The sequence below is a fragment of the Scyliorhinus canicula genome, chromosome 4 (genome assembly GCF_902713615.1).
Source record: "Scyliorhinus canicula chromosome 4, sScyCan1.1, whole genome shotgun sequence".
NCBI classification, from domain to species: Eukaryota; Metazoa; Chordata; class Chondrichthyes; order Carcharhiniformes; family Scyliorhinidae; genus Scyliorhinus; species Scyliorhinus canicula.
Window position 1 is genome coordinate 174,012,314 of NC_052149.1, and position 23,849 is coordinate 174,036,162.

The 23,849-nt window shown below is 46.8% G+C and overlaps 1 protein-coding gene across 9 annotated transcripts in view; it reads right to left on the reverse strand.

The window, feature by feature from the left end:
- LOC119965174 (E3 ubiquitin/ISG15 ligase TRIM25-like) overlaps positions 1-23,849 on the reverse strand; it is a 161,701-nt gene that overhangs the window by 58,313 nt on the left and 79,539 nt on the right. For all 9 annotated transcript variants that reach the window (XM_038795570.1, XM_038795568.1, XM_038795565.1 and 6 more), the window contains 2 exons: positions 14,866-14,944; positions 4,227-4,285 (listed from right to left, as the gene is read on the reverse strand). In XM_038795570.1, coding sequence (XP_038651498.1) covers positions 4,227-4,285; positions 14,866-14,944 — 138 coding nt within the window. The remainder of the gene's footprint in view (positions 1-4,226; positions 4,286-14,865; positions 14,945-23,849) is intronic.

Below are 23,849 nucleotides of genomic sequence, written 5' to 3' on the forward strand. Positions count from 1 at the left end.
AGACATGGTTTTTCAAGTCCAATATTAACAGGATAAATATCCTGGTAAGTGAATCCAAGCACTCTGAAGTCTCCAATTCTAACTCAGAGTTGGAAACATTTTCAGAGAATTCTGAATGCAGGGATATGCCGTTGAAAGCCAAAACATTTTGCCGAGTTTTTGAATTGGGTATTCCAAGGGATTTGGATTTTGTTTATTGTCTACTGTATTGAGGTACATTGAAAAGTATTTTTCTGCGAGCAACTCAACAGATCGTTAAGTACATGAAAAGAAAAGGAAATAAAAAAGAAAATACATAATAGGGCAACACAAGGTACACAGTGTAACTACATAAACACTCGCATTGGATGAAGCTTACGGAGGTGTAGTGGTAATCAGGTCAGTCTATAAGGGGGTCGTTTACAAGTCTGGTAACAGCGGGGAAGAAGCTGTTTTTGAGTCTGTTCGTGCGTGTTCCCAGACTTTTGTATCTTTTGCCCGAAGGAAGAGTTGGAAGAGTCAGTAAGCCGGGTGGGAGGGGTCTTTGATTATGCTGCCCGCTTTTCCCAGGCAGCGAGAGGTGTAGATGGAGTCAATGGATGGGAGGCAGGTTTGTGTGATGGACTGGGCTATGTTCACGACTCTCTGAAGTTTCTTGCAGACTTGGGCAGTGGAGTTGCCATACCAGTCTGTGATGCAGCCAGATACGATGCTTTCTATGGTGCATCTATAAAAGTTGGTAAGAGTTAATGTGGACTTGCCGAATTTCCTTTGTTTCCTGAGGAAATATAGGTGCTGTTGTGCTTTCTTGGTGGTCGTGTTGGTGTGCGTGGACCAGGACAGATTTTTGGAGATGTGTACCCCCAGGAATTTGAAACTGCTAACCATCTCCACCTCAGCTCCATTGATGCTGACAGGGGTGTGTACGGTACTTTGCTTTCTGAAGTCAATGACCAGCTCTTTAGTTTTGCACCACTCCACTAGGTTCTCTATGTCCCTCCTGGCTTCTGACTCATTGTTATGCGAGATCCAGCCCACTATGGTCGTATCGTCAGCAAATTTGTAGATGGAGTTGGAACCATATTTTGCCACGCAGTCGTGTGTGTACAGGGAGTATAGTAGGGGGCTAAGTATGCAGCCTTGTGGGGCCCCGGTATTGAGGACTATTGTGGATGTGTTGTTGTTTATTCTTACTGATTGTGGTCTGTAGGTCAGAAAGTCAAGGGTCCAGTTGCAGAGTGAGGAGCCAAGTCCTAGATTTTGGAGCTTTGATATGAGCTTGTCTGGGATTATAGTGTTGAAGGCGGAGCTGTAGTCAATAAATAGGAGTCTGATGTAGGAGTCCTTGTTGTCGAGATTCTCTAGGGATGAGTGTAGGGCCAGGGAGATGGTGTCTGCTGTGGACCGGTTGTGCAGGTATGGAAATTGCAGTGGATCAAGGCATTCTGGGAGTATGGAGGTGATGAGATTCATGATCAACCTCTCGAAGCACTTCATTGCGACTGAAGTCAGGGCCACCAGATGGTTGTCATTGAGGCACGTTGCCTGATTCTTCTTAAGCACCGGTATGATGGTGGTCTTCTTGAAGCAGGTGGGGACCTCGGAGCAGAGTAGGGACCAGTTAAAGATGTCCGCGAACACATCCACCAGCTGGTCCGCCTGGACTCTCAGTGCGTGACCAGAGATCCCGTCCGGACCTGTCGCCTTGTGAGGATTTACTTTCAAGAAGGCCGATCTGACTTTGGAAGCTGTGATGGTGGGTATGCATGTGTTATGGGCTGCTGGGGCACTCGACAGCGGATCATTGATTTACTGCTGGAACCGAGCATAGAATGCATTGAGTTAATCGGAGAGGGGTGCGCTGCTGCTGGAGATACTGCTTGGCTTCGCTTTGTAGCCCATTATGTTGTTTAGGCCTTGCCACAACTGCCGAGAGTCTGTGACTCTAGCTTGGTTTGATATTCTCTCTTGGCATCGTGGATGGCTTTGCGGAGGTTGTACCTGGATTTCTTGTATAGGTCAGGGTCACCTGACTTGAACGCCTCAGACTTGTCCTTCAGTAGGGAGTCAATCTCGCGATTGAGCCATGATTTCTGGTTGGGGAACGTACCTTGGTGGACCCCCCCAGTGCATCCTCCAGAGTACCTCCAGTTTAAACCATCTGCAGACTGGAAGATCTGTGCCGTTTTCTATTAATTATTTTGGACTGAAATTGAATTGGAAATTCTGAAGTTCTGTTACAGATTCCATAGAGGTATACATTGAAGTGATTAAGTATGACAGAAAGATATGGATATAGGTTGATTGCATGTGCTTTCAAACGTTTACAAAGCAACATTGACAAGTGAGTTAAGGAAGGTACTCTGAGCATTGCTTTCAAATAGGAAATTTAAAACAAGACTATGTCACAATAACTCTGAAGAAGTGTTGCCTCTCTTATTAAGATGCAGTTTCCATCCATTCAGCCGTAACAAGTATGACTTTTGGTCTGGATTTTTTTTACTTCTTTGCTGTGAAGTTGATCATTGTTTATCAATTACATTTTAATTTATAACAATCCTTTGACACAGTGATCATATTTACAGAGAATTTGTGAATTGTTGCACTAATGTGACTAATGTGGTGGTTCCCAACCTTTCTATATCGTGGCACAAACCTTTATACTGTGAAAAAAAACTTTGAGGCACATCTCCTAATTTCTCCAACTGCCCTCACAATTTCCTAAAAATGCCAAACCACCATTTAGTACAATTTACATTAGTTTAAGAAGATTACAATGAAAATCTTATCAGCATTTGCATGTCAAATAAAACTCAGGAGCCAGTTTCTCCTTTTCTTAACTGTATTAGTTCCTGTTTCTTACATTTGACTTCTTCCCTTACTGGCAACTTTGATTTTTTTTTAAACTTCTCCTATCTTCTCGACTGTTTTTTTACCTCTCTGTTTCCCTCACTTCTCCCAGGCTTTTGTGCCCTTTTTGTATTTTTGCATCTTGCACAGGTCTTTGTCTTCAACTCCGTGGTCGCCATCGCCAATTCCCAAAGAAGATGGGATCTCCTCTGCATGCCTCGGTCAGGGCTGCACATGCACAGTTTGGAATGTTTCATGTTGTGCATGCTCCTGCCCAATGTTTAAAAATCCAAACTGCGCATGTGCGGACCATTCCCAATCGATGCAGGCATGCGTAAAAGGCCTGAGGTTCATCGGGACAAGGAGATGCCGACCACAGACGATTAGATTTAGTTTATTTGCATTAATGTTTAAACATTTTGAATCTTATTTTCTGTTACACGTGTGGGGCACGTTAATGTGCCGGCACACCAGTTGGGAACAGTTGACCTAATGTACAATCATGATCAGCCACTTTGTGCTCTTCTGGAGATGACCTTTCAGCTCTTTGAAACTGCCTTTACTTTTGATAAATTGCTGCAGCATTGCATCTTCAGAAAAGGATCCTTTGTACCTTGACTTTGGTTGTTATTGTCTACTTCTGACAATAATATACAATGCCGCATTCATTCACAAGTATCAGGCAGTTCATTTAGAGTCATAGATAGAGTCATAGATGTTTACAGCATGGAAACAGGCCCTTCAGCCCAGCTTGTCCATTCTGCCCATTTTCTATCCCACTCGCCCGCATTTGGCCCATATCCCTCTATACCCACTCTACCCATGTAACTGTCGAACTGCTTTTTATAGAACAAAATTGTACCCGCCTCCACCACTGGCTCTGGCAGCCCGTTCCGGATGCTTACTACCCTCTGTGTGAAGAAATTTCCCCTCTGGTCTCTTTTGTATCTCTCCCCTCTCACCTTAAACCTGTGCTCTCTAGTTCTAGACTCCTCTAACTTTGGGGAAAGATGTTGACTATCTGCCTTATCTAGGCTCTTCATTATTTATTAAGATCACCTCTAAGCCTTCTACTCTCCATGGAAAAAAGTCCCAGCCTATCCATTTATGATAAATTCTAATAGTTTTGCCAATACTTGATTGATTGTCAACACAGAATAGATAATACATTTAAGATGCTGTCAATAGATTATATGGGATTCAACCCAGAGTGGCAAAATTCCACAAAACGGCTGATGTGTCTTTAATAGTCAAAAGATAGAACACAGTAACAAGCATTAGCTTCAGGAAAATAACTTTTGTCACTTTGAATAAATTACAGTTTACAATCAGTCACAAAATATATACAGGTTGCTTCTCAAATTCTATGAAAATCTATTTAGTTTATAAATAAGTACCTTTGGACAATAGAGAAGTGTATTGAGTTCTTCTTTTGTCCCCACTTCCTGCAGGTTTCCTATGGTAAATACCCAAAACTTGATTAGTATTCAAGACATTCTAGCACCTTGCAAAGAATTAACTGGCACAAAAACTGACATCGTAAATTGTGCCAACATATAACACCCATATACAATTAGACATCACTATTTGTCGTCTCAGGGAAAGGCCCTCATCCTAACCATTCGGCTACTTTGGGCTGTGGAATCTAGGATGGGCAATATAGTGTTAAGTTGTTGAAGCTTGCATTCCTTGAAATCTTTCATTCCCTCACCTTGTATTAAAATCTCCCACTTTCTATGCGTTTTAGCTTTGACAAAGGGTAATTTGGATTCAAAACATTTAGCTCTTTTCTCTCCTTACAGATGCTGCCGGACCTGCTGAAATTTTCCAGCATTTTCTCTTTTGCATTCGGCTACTTCATTGATTTAGAAATTTAGAGTACCCAATTATTTTTTTTCCCACTGAAGGGGCAATTTAGCGTCGCCAATTGACTTACCCTGGATATTTTTGGGTTGTGGGGATAAGACCCCGCAGACATGGGGAGAATATGCAAACTCCACATGGACTATGACCTGAGGCTGGGATCGATCACGGGCCCTTGGCGCCGTGAGACAGCAGTGATAACCACTGCGTCACCGTGCCACCCCAGCTACTTCATTGATAACCTTTCCATCATAAGCATTCTGAGAGGACTGAACACAAAGAATTACACGATGTTCAAAGAGCTAGCAGGGAATGCCAGGAAAATATTCGGGAAGTCCAATACATTGGAATGTTCTCTGCTGGTTATATATCTTTAAAAGCTATTGGAATATGGAAGCTGCTTAAAGACGGGGGCTGTTTGACTATGCTAATGGGGCTCGTGTTTTTCATATATTGATGAGCCTAGCAACACAGCCAATAGATGTTTTCCTAAGGCAAGCCGGCAACAATGGGGAGCGAAACATTAAAGATTTGAATAAGAAGTTAGGAGGTTCAAAGGAGGAGAGAAGGTGTATGCTTTGCATTTACACAGCAATAATAAGAATATTTATTAGTGTCACAAGTAGGCTTCAATGATGTTACTGTGAAAAGCCCTAGTCACCACATTCCGGCACCTGTTCAGGGAGGCCAGTATGGGAATTGAACCCATGCTGCTGGCCTTGTTCTGCATTATAAGCTAGCTGTTTAGCCCACTGTGCTAAACCAGCCCCTACTGCAGTGTTAATGTAAACGATTGTTATTATGAAGTTACTGTGAATATCCTCTAGTCGCCACACTACGGCGCCTGTTCAGGCACACTGAGGGACAATTCAAAATGTCCAATTTACCCAACAGCACATCTTCTGGGACTTGTGGGAGGAAACCTGAAGAAACCCACACTGACACGGGGAGAGCGTGCAGACTCTGCACAGGCAGTGACCCAACCCAGAAATCGAACCCGGGTCCTTGGCGCTGTGAAGCAACAGTACGAACCACTGTGCTACCGTGCCACCATAAAGGTAGTCATACAAAATGAAGGTAATTAAGTTTAGTTTCTGAAGAGGTTAGTTCAAAAAAGAGAAGATCAAAAGAGGAAGACAGTATTTCAAATTATTAAGCTTCCAACCTCAGGAATAGCTGTTAACTCCCACGGTAGCATTGTGGATAGCACAATTGCTTCACAGCTTCAGGGTCCCAGGTTCGATTCCGGCTTGGGTCACTGTCTGTGCGGAGTCTGCACATCCTCCCTGTGTGAGCGTGGGTTTCCTCCGGGTGCTCCGGTTTCCTTCCACAGTCCAAAGATGTGCAGGTTAGGTGGATTGGCCATGATAAATTGCCCTTAGTGTCCAAAATTGCCCTGAGTGTTGGGTGGGGTTACTGAGTTATGGGGATAGAGTGGAGGTGTTGACCTTGGGTAGGGTGCTCTTTCCAAGAGCCGGTGCAGACTCGATGGGCCGAATGGCCTCCTTCTGCACTGTAAATTCTATAAGCCGGGCCTGTGAAGAAACTCCGTCTTGAGAAGCCAGTTGTTTGTTTTGCCTCAGAAGCAAACCCCAAAGAGGTGTAACTGCCTGGTGTAGATACTTACTGGATTTTTTGCTATAGTTTTTAAATATCTATAAGATGTTGTGCAACCCTTGGGGAGAATTAACTTAAAGCTAGTGAGATAAAGGTGCTTGGAACTGAATAAAGTTAGTGATACTGTGTGTTGTCAATCTTAACCAAGGGTACTTCTAGTTTATTCTATAAATTAATTTACGGGCTGTGGGAGTCACTGGTTAGGCCAGAATTTATGGCCCATCCCTAGTTGCCCTTCGGAAGGTAGTGTTGAGTTGCCTTCTTGAACCGCTGCAGTCCCGGAGGTGTAGGTACACCCACAGTGCTGTTAGGGAGGGGTTCCAGGAGTTTGGCCCAGCGACAGGGAAGGAATGATGATATATTTCCAAATTGGGGAGGTGAGTGACTTGGAGGGAAACCTCCAGGTGGTGGGGTTCCTAGGTATCTGCTGCCGTTGTCCTTTGAGATGTTAGTCGTCCTGTGTTTGGAAGGTGCTGCCTAAAGAACCTTGGTGAGTTACTGCAGTGCATCTTGTAAATGGTAGATATGGCTGCCACTGTTCGTCGGTGGTGGAGGGATTGAATGCAGAAGGAGTCACCAAGCTGTATGCCATTGATCCATCCAACCGCCAACATCTGGATGAGGCAGTTGGCAGTGGTAATCCATCAAGGAGACAGGCCAGTGCAGTCCCGTTCTAATTTACCAGTACTGACTCCTTCCCAATCCCAGCCTCTATTTACACTGAAAAAATTCTAGATCAGCAGGACCTCCGGCGGTGGCCATGGAGTGAGTAGTCGCACATTTGGCAGTTCCAGTTCAAGGCGGTTTTTTTTGGACCTTTTCCCCGTTTGTAGGGTGGATGTTTCATCTGGTCCGACGCCCAGCGACTCATGCAGAGGGGATCATCGAGGCCAGCAATAGCCCCTGGAGAGCTCAGGTGGTGGTCGTCAGGACCAGGGAAAAAATCCGGATGGTTGTAGACTACAGCCAGACCATAAACCAGTACACGCACCTCAATGCGTACCCCCTTCCCCGGATCGCAGACATGGTTAACCAGATCGCACACTACCGAGTGTTCTCCACGGTGGATCTGAAGTCTGCATACCACCAGCATCCAATTGCCCAGAGGACCGCCGCTACACTGCCTTTGAGGCAGACGGCCGCCTCTTCCACTTCATCCGGGTCCCCTTTGGCGTCACAAACGGGGTCTCGGTCTTCCAAAGAATGTACGGGCTGCGGGCCACATTACTGTACTTGGACAATGTCACCATCTGCGACCAGCAGGAACACGACGCCAACCTCCAGAGATCAGTGCAGGGATGACTGAAGAAAGCTAAACTCTACTGGTGGGGTTGGTGGATGGATCCAAGAACAGAAGTGGGGCAAAAGAAAGGGAGCAGTTGGAGCAAGGGAATCTTCATGTGCCACAGGTCAAGATGACGGAGGGTAAAGGGTCAGCCCTGCCTGCCCAGTGGTCGACGGAGCAACTGGTGGACTTCTTAAATGAAACGTTCAGCCTACAGAGGAGGGAAGCCCACGACGACTTAGCCAGGGCAGAGGAACTGTTAATAGTGGGAATTGACCGCATGAAGCCAAGACTGGAATCCAGGGTCAGGCTATTTGAAAAGTGGAGGAGATGTTGTGGGAGCACAAAAAGTAACTGGCTTCATTGGCGGTCGAAATAGTAGTGATGCGTGAGACCCAGAAGCGGTTAAAAGAGAAGGTGGAGGATCTGGAAAATCACTCCCAGAGACAGAATTTAAGAATAGTGGGGTTGCCTGAAGGCATTGAGGGAGCGGCGCTGGCATGTAGGTAGCCAAGATGCTGGAGAGGTTTATGGGAGAAGGGGCCTTTGACTGGCCTCTGGAGGTCGACCGAGCGCATAGGGCACTGATGAGGAAGCCGCAGGCAAACAAGCCGCCAAGGGCAATTGTGGGCGTCTCCACCCGTTCCCGGATAAGGAAAAGATATTGAGATGGGCGAGGCGGACGAGGTGGTGCACCTGGAAAGGGACCGAGAAGGGGGTGTTGCAGGAGGGGGCACATACGTTCGGGGTCGGGTCCTAGAACTCCATTTAGCACGACATAGCCGAGGATGGCTAGTCTGGGTGTGCGGAAAATGCATTTCTCCTTGTTATAAGTGAGGTTAAGGGCTTGGGCGGTTTGGAAAAATCTCTGGAGGTTGGCGTCGTGGTCCTGCTGGTTGTGGCCGCAAATGGTGATGGTGTCCAAGATGGCGCCCCCATGAGTCGCATGTGGCGGGCTGCGTGGGTGATGATGGCCAAGATGGCGGCTCCCATGAGTCGCACATGTTGTGTGGGCTTGAAGATGGCTGCCCCCACGAACAACACGAGGCCGATGACACATCCAGGGGGGGCAGAGCTGGCAGGCACGCAGCCACATTGCAATGTCTGCGGGCCTGTGAGTCTGAGAGTCGGGCCTGTGATTTTGAGGATTTGGACCTGGCCAGGCAAACTTTAGCGAAATGTCCCTTTTTACCGCAGTCGCCGCAATTTGAGTTCCAAGCCGGGCAGCACTGTCTAGGGTGCTAATGCTGGCCGCAGAAATAGCAGGGTAGCCCCCCGTGTTGGGCGGGCAGACGCGCGGCACAGGCCTGGGGTACTCTCTGGTCGGGGGTCCACGAGGGGGGTCGCGTGATCAGACGGGAATGTGTTGAGGCTTTGGAAAGCTACTTCTAGCTTTACCGTATCTTCTAGGTCGAGGGCACCTTTCTCGAGTAGGCGCTGTCTCACATAGTTGAACTTGACTCCAGCCACGTAGGCGTCCTGGACGGCGAGGACCATATGTTGAGTGGCCGTAACGGCCTGGTAGTTGCAACTTCGCGCAAGGCATTTGAGGTCGTGTAGGTACTCCTCCAGCGATTCCCCGGGGCATTGGCAGCAAGTATTGAGGAGGTGCCGCGCGTACACCTCGTTCACTGGCCTTACGTATAGGCGCTTCAGTATCATGAGGGTGTCTGTGTAACTGGAGGCTTCCTCGAGTTGTATAGAGATTCAATGGCTCATGGAAGAGGTTCAGCTTCTGATCGTCGGAGACGGAAGGTGAGGAGGAGGCGGTAAGGTAGGCCTCGAAACAGCGGAGCTGGTGCAAAAAAACCCCTTTGGCCTCCGCGGCTTGTGGGTCAAGTTCCAGTCAGTCAGGTTTGAAGGCCGATTCCATTGTGGTGTTCTAGTCGATTAAATTGATGCAACCATCAATTCACGAGAAACAGAGAGTAGATGTAAACTGTGACTTTAATCGACTAGAACAGTACCCGCCTGCAACTGCTAGTGAGAGCTGGCTACAGGTCAGCTGCTCTTTATATGTCCCCTCAAGGAGGCGGAGTCAGGGGTGGAGCCCACAAGGGCGCCGACATGATACATTCTGTGTAATATCGTACAATGGTCCATAGGCGGAGCCCACATGGGTAACAGCGTGATACAGTGTAATACAGTGGTGAATGGTTCGGAAAATACTTTCACCACAGGGTGTACCAGGATCTGGGTGCAGAACTGGCGAAAAGAGAGCCGAGCTCAATCGGGTAAAGGCTGCCCTCTTTAAAAAAGGGGGTGAAGTTTGGGATGCTGTACCCGGCCCGCCTCTGGGTGATCTTCAACAGCCGAGGACATTATTTCGGGACAACAGAGGAGGCAATGTAATTTTTGAGAGACGATGGACTGGCAGGAGAAGGAAGACACTGAACTGTGGAGGAGGTGTGAGGAGATGTTTGCTTCTTTTGTCTTTTTGTTTGTTGGTTGTTGGAGAAATTTTCTCTTTTGAGATGTTTTGTTGGGTTTGGTGTTGGGATGCTTGGGGAGTGTCAGGGTGAGTGCACCTTCGTTTTGTTTCATTGTTGTTTGTTCTATGGAGGTACGCGAGCGGGGTTGGGGAGGGGAATCAGTAGAGAGTAGGGGACTCAGAAGCATTGGGCGGGGTCTGCCAGGCTAGCTGGGTGGGCTAGTTAACAGAAGGGCAGTGGGGGGTGGCCAGGTGGTTAGCACAGAAGAGGGGGATGGGGTTGTTTTGTTTGGGGGGGGGGCTGCTGACAAACGTATGATGGCTGTGCCGCAACAAGAAAAGGAGCAATGATGGTGGGCATCCGAAGGTGAGCCTGAAGGGTTGCATAACGTGGGCCGGAGGCTGGCCCAAGAAAGGATATGGTTGATCAACAGGGGATTGGGGTGGGATGCCCCCGACCAGGCTGGTCACATGGAATGTTAGAGGGTCAGTCAAACGGTTGCATGGCTTTTTTGCAAGAAGCACATCTGAAGATGTGGGATCAGACTAGGTTAAGGAAAGGATGGGTTGGTCTTTCATTCGGGTTGGATATGAAGATGAGGGGCGTAGAGGAGGTGGTAAACAAACATGCTTTTGAGGTGAGGAACATTGCGTCAGATTCAGGGGCGGCGGTTCGTGCTTGTGAGCAGGAAGTTGGAGGGGATGCCGGTGGTTTTGGTTAATGTGAATGCCCCAATCTGGGACAATGTGCAGTTTAGAAGGTGGGTGTTGGGGAAGTTCCGGACCTGGACTCGCACCAGTTGATTATGGGGGTGGAGGGGTACTTTAAAATGGTAATTGAACCAGGTTTGGAGGTTGGGGAGGGTGTCGGCGATGGCAAAGGGGCTGAAGGGCTTCATGGAGCGTATGAAGGGTTGCACTCATGGAGATTTGGGAGGCTGAAGGCGAAGAAGTTCTTGTACGTCTGCCATGTGCACTGGGTGTACTCTCAGATTGATGTTTTCATGGTGGACAAGACGCTGTGGCGGGGGTGGTTGACTCAGGGTACTCGGCGAGCGTGGGTTCAGACCGTGTGCTGCACTGGGTGGATTTGCGAGTGGACCGAGGGGGCCCCAGAGCCCGCAGTGGACGCTGGATGTGGAGTTGTTAGCGGATGAGGAAGTTTGCAAGAGCGTGAGGGCTGCCATCCGGGAGTATGTGGAACTGAATAACACGGGTGAGGTCTTGGCCACCACGCTATGGGAGGCGCTCAAGGCGGCAGTTAGGCGGGGGGGGGGGGGGGGGGGGGGGGGGATTCATTTCGATCCAGGCACACAGGGAGAGGAAGAATGAGCAGAGATGACAAAGCTGGTTGTTGTAATTTCACGGGTGCACAGGGGGTATTCAGAGGACCCAGAAGCAGGGCTGTTTAAGGAGAGGCAGAAGCTCCAGATGGAGTTCAGGCTGGTGTCCACAGGGAAGGCAGTAGGGTAGTTGTGGAGGGCCAGAGGGTCAGTGTATGAGTACGGGGAGAAGGCAAATGGGATGGTGGACACCAATTTAGGAAGCTGGAGGTGGCGAGGGAGATTGGAAGAGTGAAGGACAGGAGGGGAAGGTGGTACTGGACCTGGTGGGGATGAATGGGCTATTTGAGGAGTTATACAGGAGGCTCTATTAATCGGAGCCCCCGGCTGGGGGTGAGGGAACGCTGCAGTTCCTGGATGGATTGGAGTTCCCCAAGGTGGAGGAGGATCAGGTGGAGGGTTTGGGGGCCCCATTGGGCTGGTGGAGGTGATGGAGAGCATGGTCAATGCAAGCAGGGAAGGTCCCGGGCCTGGATGAGGTTCCCTGTGGAATTTTATAAGATGTTTGGGGGGGACCTGGGACCTCTGCTGGTGAGGGTATATAATGAGGTGAGGGAAAAGGGGGAATTCACCCCTACGTTATCACAGCTGTCCATGTCCCTAATACTGAAGAAAGATAAAGATCCGGAGCAGTGTGTGTCCTACCATCCGATATCGCTATTAAATGTGGATGCAAAGATTCTGGCCTCGCATATCGAGGACTATGCAGGGGGTGATAAAGGAAGTCCAGACGTGGTTTCTAAAGGGGAGACAATTGTCGATGAATGCTAGAACATTATTAAATGTGACAATGATGCCCCAGGAGGGACAGGACACAGAGGTGGCAGTGGCAATGGATGCAGAGAAGGATTTTGATTGGATGCAGAGAAGGATTTTGATTGGATGGAGTGGGAGTATTTGTGAAAAGTGTTAGGATGGTTCGGGTTTGGGCAGAAGTTTGCATCGGGTTGTTGTATAAGGCACCGGTAGCGAGCGTGTGGATGAATTGGGTGAGCTTGGGGTACTTTGGGCTACACTGTGAGACAAGGCAGGGGTGCCCACTCTCCCTGTTGCTTTTTGCAATAGAGCCACTGGCAATGGCGCTTCGGACATTGAGGAGTTGGAGAGGGATTGTGCGGGGGTGGGGGATTCAGCACAGGGTCTCTCTGTATGCGGACAACCTGCTACGTATATTGTGGATCGACTGGGTGGGGTATTGGGGGAATTATGAGTATTTTGGAGGAGACTGGCCTGTTTTCTGGATACAAGCTAAATATAGGGAAGAGTGAGGTGTTCCTGCTCGTGGCCAGAGGGCAGGAGCGGAGGTTGGGAGAGTTCAAGGTACTGGGGGGGCGAGCTTCAGGTTCATGGGCACCCAGGTGGCACAGGGATGGACACAGCTTCAAAATGTGTTGCCACTGTCACTGGCGGGGCGGATGCAGACAGTGAAAGTGATGGTGCTGCCAAGACTCTTGTTTAACTTTCAGAACCTCCTCATGTTCGTCCCCAAATCATTTTTTTAAGAAAATTAACAATTTGATTTTGGGCTTTCTGTGGGCAGGGAAAACCCGGCGGGTTAAGAGGTGTTGTTGGAGCGGGGGTGAGGGGATCTGCGGGCTGCCCTTGCCAAATATAATAAATTATTACGGGACAGCTAATATAGCCATGGTTAGGAAGTGGGTACTGAGGGAGGGGTCGGCATGGGGGCAGGTGGAAGTAGCTTCTTGTAGGAAACGGGTTTAGGGGCATTGTTGACGGCGTTTCTGCCATTCTTGCCGGCCAGGTACTCCACAATCCCAGTGGAGGTGGCAGGCCTGAGGGTATGGAGACAATGACGGCAGCATCTGAGGTTGGGAGTTGTCTCGGTGTAGGCACCGATTTGCAGCAATTACAGATTTGCTCCGGGGGGGTTGGACGTGAGGTTTCAGGGGTGACAACAGGTAGGGATCGAGCGGTTTGGAGACTTGTATGTGGGGGGGGGGCAATTTTACAAGATTAGAAGACCTGGTGGAGGAATATGAGCTGCCCAGAGAGAACAGGTTTAGATATTTACAGGTTCGAGACTTTGTGAGGAAGCAGGTGCCATCCTTTCCCGGATTGCCACCTTTGGGATTACAGGATACAATGCTGTCGAGGGAAGGAGTGGGTGAGGGTAAGGTATCCAAGATTTATAAAGAGCTAATGGACTGGGAGGGAGCCCTGATTAGTGGAAGTCAAACGGAAATGGGAGCAGGAACTTGGGGGGGGGGGCATTGGAGGTTGGGTTGTGGTCGGAAACCTTGATGCGTCCTCATCATGTGCGAGGCTGAGCCTGATCCAGTTCAAGGTAGTTCATAGGCGCGTATGATGGTGGCTAGGATGAGTAGGTTTCTCAAGGGGGTAGAGGATAGTTATAGGCGGTGCACGGGGAGGCCCACGACTATGTTCACATATTTTGGGCATATCCGAAACTGAAGGGGTTCTGGCAGTGGTTCGGGGACGTAATGTCCGAGGTGCTGAGGGTGAAGGTGGTCCCAAGTCCGGAAGAGGCGATATTTGGAGTGATGGAAGACCCGGGAGTCCAGGGGGCAAGAGTGGCGATGCCCTGGCCTTTGCCTTCCTGAGAGCCCAGTGACAGATTTTGCTTGGGTGGTGGGACCCGGAGCCAGCGGGTGTGGGTGAGCGACTTGGCAGAATTCATAAGGTTGGAGAAAATCAAGTTCGTCTCGAGAGGTTTGCCCGGAGGTGGAAGCCGTTCATCAACATTTTCAAGGAGGATTGAGGTGTCAGCAGGGAGAGTAGGGTGGGGGGGGGGGGGGGGGGGTGGGGGGCAATAAAGGGGTTAAAAGGGGGCAGCAGGACAGGAGGAGGGGATTGGCAGGTGGGTTGGGGGTTGGTTTGCTAGTCATTTATTATGATGTTCCTGTTCTTGCTCGTTTTTTGTTTGTATTTACTGTTTAAACGAATGCCTTAAAAAAAATATTTTGAATTAAAATTCTACATCAGTTCAAATTATAAATAACAATGTTAAATTTGGGAGAGCAGGGCACAATGAGACACTTCGGCCATTTCTATATTGCAGGAATGCAGAGAATGTGTTGATCATGCAGGAAAATATTACATCGCTTTTTTGAACCTTCTTGCATATAATGTATGGGTACAAAAAGCACAACGGTTGTCCTTAGTGCTCCCCCAGGGAGAAACATTACCTTACACATGTAAAGCAGATCACTTTGTTATTGCTTGCTTAATAAATATAACTATAAGCAAAGTTTCCAATTGTGTGAAGGAATCATGCACTCACAAAACTGATGGTGAATGCAGAAATAAGCTGGAAAACCACTGGAGCTTTTATGCATAATTAATGCTACTCTGCGCATACTATAAAGTACCAATTAAAATAAACATGTGCTTCTTTCCCGCTCCTCCAGAATTTAATGTCTTTAAATTCAGCATTCCAACTTGTCTTAACACACTGCCACTGTGTGGTGGGCTACCATTACATTGAAGAAATACTAACATCTCCCTTTTCTACTTACAGTGATTCGGGCAAATTTTCTTCCTCATTCTCATCTTCCACTGCATACCTTTCTTCCACCATTTCATCATTTGACTGAACTAAAAAAAAATGTTTAAAAATTCATATATAGAACAATGAACAAAGTTATTCCTGTGTATGAATTACAAACCACAGATATTACATAGCTAGTTCATATACAGTTACAAACCATATGGAAATAAAATAATCATGGTATAAGAGACATGTTTCTAGTTTATATGTAATAAAGAATTATGTGTTGCAATTCACAAAACAAAGTGCTCAGCTAATGCCCGGGCATGACCCTCTCCCCTCTAAGCAATGCACTCAGCTGAGCTCCTCTGAGAGACTTGCCCACCAGTCTGCCCTTTACACTGGTCTACGCTCACACCAACGAGAATGGACTTTCCTCTGGGGGAATGATTCAGGTGCAGAGGCCTGACAATGAGATGTTAAGATATGGAAATGATGTCCACAACTTTTAAATTTGTGAATTCTGTTCCATCGCTGGCTGGGGGGACGGGGGCAATCACATCACACATTTACATTACGCAATTTGGGCCTCTCACATGAGAGTTTTTCCACTCCCATCGCCAAAACCGCCTGAAAAAAACGGGAGTAGAAAATCCCGGCCAGCGTGTGTACGGAGCCTGCAGCTTTGTCGGGATTATGCTTATCGTACTTTGGTTCTGGGATAGCACCTTGCTCCAGGCAGCAGGTCCCGGACAGACCGTTCAAATTTGGGAGAACATAAGGTTAAATTAAGCAGCAGGTGGTCTCACTTTAAGTAGAACTCCACAGGAGGTAGAATTCATCACTTATTTAAAAATTCATTTACAGGACATGAGGGTTGCTGGCTGGACCAGCGTTTATTGCCTGCCCCGAACTGCCCTACATTTCAGAAGGCATTTGAGAGTCAACCACATTGTTGTGGATCTGGAGTCACATGTAGGCCAGACCAGGTAAGGGTGGCAGATTTCCTTCCCCAAATCACATTAGTGAATCAGATGGGTTTTTATGACAATCGACAATGGTTTCATGGTCATCACTTAGACATTTTATTCACTTCCAGATTTTTGTTGAATTAAAATTTCACCATCCGCTATGGTGGGATTTGAATCCGGGTCTCCAGATCTTGTTCTTGCCCTCTGGATTAAGAGACCAGTGACAATACCACTGCAGCACTATCTCCCCTAAATTTTATCTGAAGCTAAAGCACTGGGAAGAAGAATCTATCCAATGACAGCACATAACAGCTGAAAGATGGTTATAAAACAAGTTTTTTTTTGCTGTTTTGCTTACTCTTTGACACAGGCTTTTAAAAATTAATTTATGAGATGTGGCATCGCTGACTAGGCCAACATTTATTGGCCATGCCTTATTACCCTCGAGAAGGTGGTGGTGAGCTGCCTTCTTGAACCATTTGCAGTCAATGTGGTGCAGGCACACCCACATTGCTGTTCGGAAGGATGTTCTAGGATTTTGACCTAGCGCCAGGGAAGGAACGGTGATATATGTCCAAGTCAAGATCTGAGTGGCTTGGATGAGAACTTCCACGTGGTGGTGTTCCCATGCATTTGCTGACCTTGTCCTTCTATATGGTAATGGATGTATGTTTGTAAGATGCTATCTGAGGAACCCTGGTGAGTTCCCGCAGTGCATCTTGTGGATGATACACTGTGCATCGGTGGTGGAGGGAGTGAATGTTGTCAATCAAGAGATGTCCAGGATGGTGTTGAGCTTCTTGAGTGTTGCTGGAGCTGCACTGATCCAGATAAGTGGAGAGTATTCCATTACACTTATAACTTGTGCCTTGTAGATAGTGGACAGGCTTTGGGAGTGAAGGGGGGGGGGGGGGGGGGGGGTCTTGAGATGAGACTCCTCAAAACCAGATAGCTGGGATAATACTAGAATAGCTCTACATAAGTTATTAATGGGGGACTGAAAGTAACCAGAAAATATATCTAGTAATCATTATTAATTATTAAACTTGTATTCTTAGAATATAACAGTAACAAGCATTTAAACTCTTGCTAATAATGGTGGTCACAATGTATGATGGGATTTAAGGTAACTAACTTGACCACATTCCTAAGAAAGGCAAATTCATACAGACATAATGTGGTCAGCAGAAACACATCCAGAGGAAGCAGTTCTTATGAACAACCATAGACATTCCGTGCTCAGGCAAGTTGGTCACGGAATATTTTAACCCAAGACCCTCGATCATCCTCCAGCAATATAAATTCAACTCCGTTGTCAGGGACCCTGAAGAGTCCATCTCAGCCTTCATAGCCAGGCTTCGTCAGCTCACTAAAAACTGCGGGTTCAGGACCACGCTTAGTGATATGCTGTGCGACCAGTTGGTTTGTGGAATCCGTAATCTCAACATCCAAAAGAAAATCCTGAAACTACCATAACTTTGGAAAAAGCGATTGAGGTTGCTTAGGTGGCGAAGTGCACTGAAAAAGGCGCCACTGAGCTCCAAAGCATGGCCGAAGGGGAAGTTAATCAAGTATGGGCTGGAATGGCCATGACGTGTGCGGCAGGATTGACAGCCACAGCAGAGAACCAGATGCAGTCCTCAAAACAAGACCATAGTCAAAGGACCACACAAAGAACAGGATGTCAACCCAAGACAGAAGTGGACTGTTATCATTGTGGGGGAGGGACCATCCACAAGAGGCTTGCCATTGTCACAAGTTTGTGTTCTTCCATTGTAATCATAGAGGCCATATTAAAGTACATGGCCATGCAAGGCAGAGCATGCCAATGCAAAATAACAACAGCAACAGCAGTCCATAATGCCACTGAACAATGTGGAGAGGAGTTGAGGAGGATGACAACATGTACCTTTTGAACGCAGTCCAGGTAAATAAGACAACCCCCATTGAAATCATTCTAATTGTGAATAGTAAACCCTTGAAAATGAAAGTCGACAATGGCTCTTCAGCGACAATTGTGGGGCAGCAGAACTTCAAGTGTTTTCATGATGGCGCTTAAATATTAAATCTGAGCAGCACCACAGCCAAGCTTTTCACTTACACTGGGGAAACCCTGAAAATCCATGGGACCACCAACACACTCATGGCTTACAATGAGCAAGAGGCCCATTTACCTCTGGTTGTTGTGGAATGGCACAGACCCAGCCTCATGGGATGGGATTGGTTTCAGCAAATCAAAGTCAACCGATCGGAAATGTTTTACATTTCGAATCGTGTCCTTCAAGATGTTCTGAGAAGATAAGAGGACGTTTTTCCACAATGAACTAGGCCAGGTCAAAGGTGTGAAAGCCAAAATTTATGTCAATCTGGATTCAACACCCATGTTTTTTTAGAGTCAGACCAATTCCCCATGTCCTGAATCAGAAGTCGAAGCTGAGGTTAAGAGTTTAGAAGAACTGGCCCTAATCAGACCAGTTCAGTTTTCTGCATGGGCAGCCCCCATAGCCCCGACCTCAAGCCAGATCGATCCATAAGACTTTGTGGGGCTACAGATTAACCATCAATCAGGCTGCGCAGGTGGATAAGTACCCGATCCCCAGGATGGATTACCTCTATGCCAAGCTGGCAGGAGGCCTTACCTACTCTAAATTGGATTGCAGCCATGCACACCTACATTTGGAATTGGACGAAGAGTACTAGAGGTTTGCCATCATAAATACACGTAAGAGCCTATTTCAGCACATGAGGTTGTCGTTTGGCATAACGCCAGCCTGCGTTATTTTTCAGCGTACGATGGAAAACCTTCTTCAAGGGATTCCCACAATGATGGTCGACCTCAACGATGTTTTAGTCACATTACCTACTCCTGAAGAGCACATGTCTAACCTGGAGGAAGTGCTAAAAAGGTTCCGGGGGGCAGATGTCTGCCTCAAACCTGAAAAATGTACATTCCAGATCTCAAAAGTGAGGTATTTAGGATTCTGTTTTGACGCAACAGGGTTACATCCCCTCGAGGAGAAAGTCAAGACTGTTCCTGAGGTCCCAGCAGCAAATAATGTAACTGAGCTCAAATCTTTCTTTGGCATTGTAAATTATTATGGCAGGTTTATTTCGTATATAGCCACAGCTTTGGCATCAGTACACCAGCTACTAAAGAAACATCAACGCTGGCAATGGAGGGAACCACAAGAAGAAGATTGGTGAAGCAAGCTTTGCAGTGCTTGAAGATTTTAGTTCACTTTGACCTTGGGAAACTGACTGTTCTCAAATGTGTTGCGTCTCCTTATGGGATAGGGGTAGTATTATCCCACAAAATGGGGGATGGCTCTGAATGGCCCGTCATTGCAGTGTTAATGCAAGCCTATTTCTGACACTAATAAAGATTTATTTATTATTTACCTTTGCCTCAGGGACCCTTTTGCAAGCGGAATAAAATTGGGATTAAATCGAAAAAGAAGGTTTAGAAGTCATAAATGATGTGAAGAAATTCCACCAATGTGTACAGTGATTCATTATAATCAAAGAGCGTAAGCCACTATTGAGTTTCTTGAGAGAGGATAAACCAATGCCATCAATAGTATCTGCAAGATTGCAAAGTTGGGCCTTGCTGCTGGCAATCTAAAAGCATGCCTTCCAGCACAGATGTGGCCCGCAAATTGCCAATGCAGATGCATTGAGCCGACTCCCCATACTGAAAATCATGTCATCTCCACCACGACCACACAACCATAAGACATAGGAGCAGAATTAGGCCATTCTACCCATTGAGATCATATTGACCTTAAATTTCTTGGACACTGAGGGTGGCACAGTGGTTATCATTGCTGCCTCAAGGCACCGAGGACCCGGGTTCAATGCCAGCCCCGGGACACTAACCGTGTGGAGTTTGCACATTCGTCCTGTGTCTGCGTGGGTCTCATCCCCACAATCCAAAGACGTGCAGGGTAGGTGGATTGACCATACTAAATTGTCTCTTAATTGGAAAAAAAGAATTGGGTACTCTAAATTTCTAAAAAATAATAAAATAAAAAATTCTTGGTCACCTTGCCAGTGTCGGCTGGCCACATTCAGAACTGGACCCAAATAGATCTAATATTGTTAGAAGTAAAGTGGATGACACAAACTCGGTCACACCTGAGACCCAATTTAGTTCTCCCAGATGAATAGACCTGTGAGGATGGTGTGATCTTGTGGGGCTCACAAGTCATCATGGCACCACCAGCCAAGGGACCCATCTTATAGGAGCTGCATAGTGCTCAGCCAGGACAAATAAAGATGAAGATGCTGGCACGCAGCTATATATGGTGGCCAGGCATTGGTAAAACCATTGAAGAAATAGTACAGCAATGTCCCCCCCCCCCCATCAGACTCAACACTCATTGCCTCCATTGGCCAGTCTCCACCCTTGGGAGTTCCCAGGTCGCTCATGGACTAGGTTCCACGTTGACTACATAGACCCTTTCTTGGGCATCATGTTTTAGTTTTGGTCAGTGCCCATTCCAAGTGGCTGTCTATACAGGAGATGGGGACCACAAACCCGGCGGCTACAATTTCCTATATATGGACTTTTACAGGGGACGACTTCCAAAATTGAGTTGAGTGAGCGGCATTTGCCACACCCATACCACCCTGCGTCCAATGGATTGGCCAAGAGAACCATTCAGAGCTTTAAAAATGGCATGAGAAAACAATCCAACAATGCACTCTGCCATCGGCTTGCCAACTTTCTGTTATCATACAACTTGAAACCCCACAACACTGATGATCAAGAGTAGATTGATGGGACAGTAATTGCCCGGGTTGGAGTTGTCCTGCTTTTTGCGTACAAAATATACCTGGACAATTTTTTACATTGCTGGTATGATCCCCTGGCTTGGTGGTAATGGTAGAATGGGGGATATGCCAGGCCATGAGTTGGACTGCGGTTGTGTACAATTCTGCTGCTGATGATGGCATACAAGCACCTCAAAGATGCCCAGTCTTAAGTTTCTAGATCTGTTTAAAATCTATTCCATTCAGCACACTCACAGTGCCACACAGCATAATGGAGAATATCCTCAATGTGGAGGCTGGACTTAATCATCACGAGGACTGTGAGGTTATCACTCTTATTCATACTGTCATTGCAGTCAAACAGTAAAAGATGACCAGCTGAGGCTGTTACCCCAGGTATTTTATTTTCTGGACACCACAATGGGCAGACCTATTGGCATGCAAGGCACAAGCCCCAAGATGTTAGTAAGGAGGACCATGGATTTCGCCTCAGTAGCTCCCCTATTGGCTGTCATGTGAGTTTCCAAACTCCGCTCCCAAAAACATGGTTTAAAATCTTCTCTCATAATAATGTTTTCCCATAGTGGTTTGCATTTCAAAATCCAGACCAGGCTTTCCAAATGACACTTTTAAACAAAGTTTTCATTCCATTTTTAACAGCGAATACATGACAGGATTTTACACCAGCCCCTTTAGGATTTCTTTGTCTTAACACAAACTCCAAGATCCAGCCACTGCTTTCCATAAATATTTAAACTCACGTTCGACAGGCTGTAGTAAAATCCCACAAGCCTGAAAATCACTTCAGATATCTTTCTGGCATTGCAGCCTTCTTCTCAATTCTGGCTGTCTTTAATGTGCTCTGTTCCAGTACCTTTAACCTCAGACTTCTTGGAAATTTCTCTTCATTTCTCTAGTTCCCTTATCTAGCTGTTTTTCACATCTTTCCACTTGTTTTCTTAACTATTACTTCATGGTATGGCCTTCCTTACGGCAAAGCTGAGAGAGAGGTTCCCTCTCTAGCCTTATAAACAAACTGCTTCTAGCAGAGCTGGGAGGGCTGCATTCTCTCTCACTACCAATCCCCAACTGCGATAAAATTAGCTAAATTAAAGTTTTAAAGCTTTTCTACCTTCCAAGGTCCCAGTTGCTAAGCACCTCCCACATACTTCGGCCATTTATTTACTCTTCCAGTTGTAGTCCTCTCTAAGAACAATAGAATCACAGTTGGAACTTAAACAACCCCCACACATACAAACACCTTTGTCCAGCATGAAGCTAACTATAGGTTTTACTATTCCAGCCAGAGAAACATTAAATTAAACCCACTTAAAACTATACCTTGGACTGGATTCCCCGCTGCCGGGAACAGAGTTCTCGATGCAGCAGAGAATCCCATGTTGAGCAAAAAACAGGGGCGGCACCAAGACAAATATAAATCTCTTATAACTATTTTTATTTTCCTAACAGTTAGGTAATCTAAAGCAATAGTAGTCAAGGTCAGGCATGTGGCTCATGGCCTCCATGTGAACATTGTCTGTGCATAGACTTGTCTTCAAATAAAGACTGCACATTATTTCTTCTGTATGGTTAGTAAGTTTACATCAAAGAAAAGAAGAATGTAACACATTCCTGTGTCCAGAACACATAAGGCAGGTGGTAGGCATATTTAATATGCAAATCCAGATCTTAGTCCAACTCAAAATTCTTCAACATTTGGGGAAAATCTCTGCCACCCCTGCTCCACTCTGATTGATTGATATTTAATGTCACATATTCCGAAGTACGGTGAAAAGTATTTTTCTGCGAGAACGTACACAATACATACATAGTAGACAAAAAGAATAATCAACAGAGCACATTGACCAATGGTACATCAACAAATAGTGATTGTTTACAGTGCGGAACAAGGGCCAAACAAGCAATACATGAGCAAGAGCAGCATAGGGTGTCGTGAATAGTGTTTTTACAGGGAACAGATCAGTCCAAGGGAGAGTCATTGAGGAGTTTAGTAGCTGTGGGTAAGAAGCTGTTCCTTTGTCTGGATGTGCAGGACTTCAGACATCTGTATCTTCTGCCTGATGGAAGGGTCTGGAAGAAGGCAAAGTCTGGGTGTGAGGGGTCTCTGACAATGTTGTCTGCCTTCCTGAGGCAGCAGGGTGTGCAGACAGAATCAAAAGGAGGGTGGCAAGCTTGTGTGATGTGTTGGGCTGAATTCACCACACTCTGCAGTTTTTGCGATCTCGGGCAGAGCAGCTGCCTTACCAAGCTGTGATGCAGCTGGATAGGAATGCTCTCTATGGCACATCTGTAGCAGTTTGTGAGTCTATGCAGACATGCTGAATTTCTTTAGATTCCATAGGAAGTAGAGACGTTGTTGGGCTTTCTTGACTGTGGCATCAACGTGAGTGGACCAGGACAGACTGTTGGCGATGGTAACCCCCAGGAATTTAAAGCTATCGACCATCTCCACTTCGGAGCCATTGATGCAGACCGAGGTGGTGGGGGGGGGGGGGGGGGGGGGGGGCGGTCATGCTACTCTTCCTGAAGTTGATAATCAGTTCCTTGGACTTTCCCACATTTAGAGTGAGGTTGTTTTCGGTACACCATGCAACAAAATGATCTATCTCCCTTCTGTAGTCTGATTCGTCATTGTTTGAGATACGACCCACCACAGTCATAGTGGATTGTGCTCTTCTAAATCTGTGGTACCTAAATAGCTATGTTTGAATGAAACATTCTGAGGCTATTTAGAGGAAAGGGAGGTTAATTGTGTTATATTTTTATTTCTGTGAAGGCAGAGGAGTATGCTACCTGGCCCCGGGAAAGAATTGTCGGCCGTTACCATGTCAGGCTTGCCTCCCTCCCATTCAGCTACCCACAAACCCTGAATCAAAGGTTTATCTATGGGCTTACTCAACATTGCAGCTGGATAAATTTCCCAAGGCTCCAACTGTGAGCTGCACTGGATGTGTGACTGACAGCTGTAGCTTACCGGTTTTGTGCAGTCTAGGCCCAAATCTATTTTTCGGAAAGCTTTGGGCTGACATTTCCAGGCAGAACACCCATTTTGCCGCAGTTCCCAGCACTACCTAAATTTCTCCCTGCAATTGTCAGTTTCTGTGGCAATTAAAATAATTAAAATAATGACCAATAAAAAATGGCTACCCTTAATAGGCAAAAGAGCAGGCTTCCCACCTGAGGTCCTGCCCGCCCCACCGTAAAATTATGCCTGGGTCAGGGTGGGCAGATGCTGAAGGGAATCCTA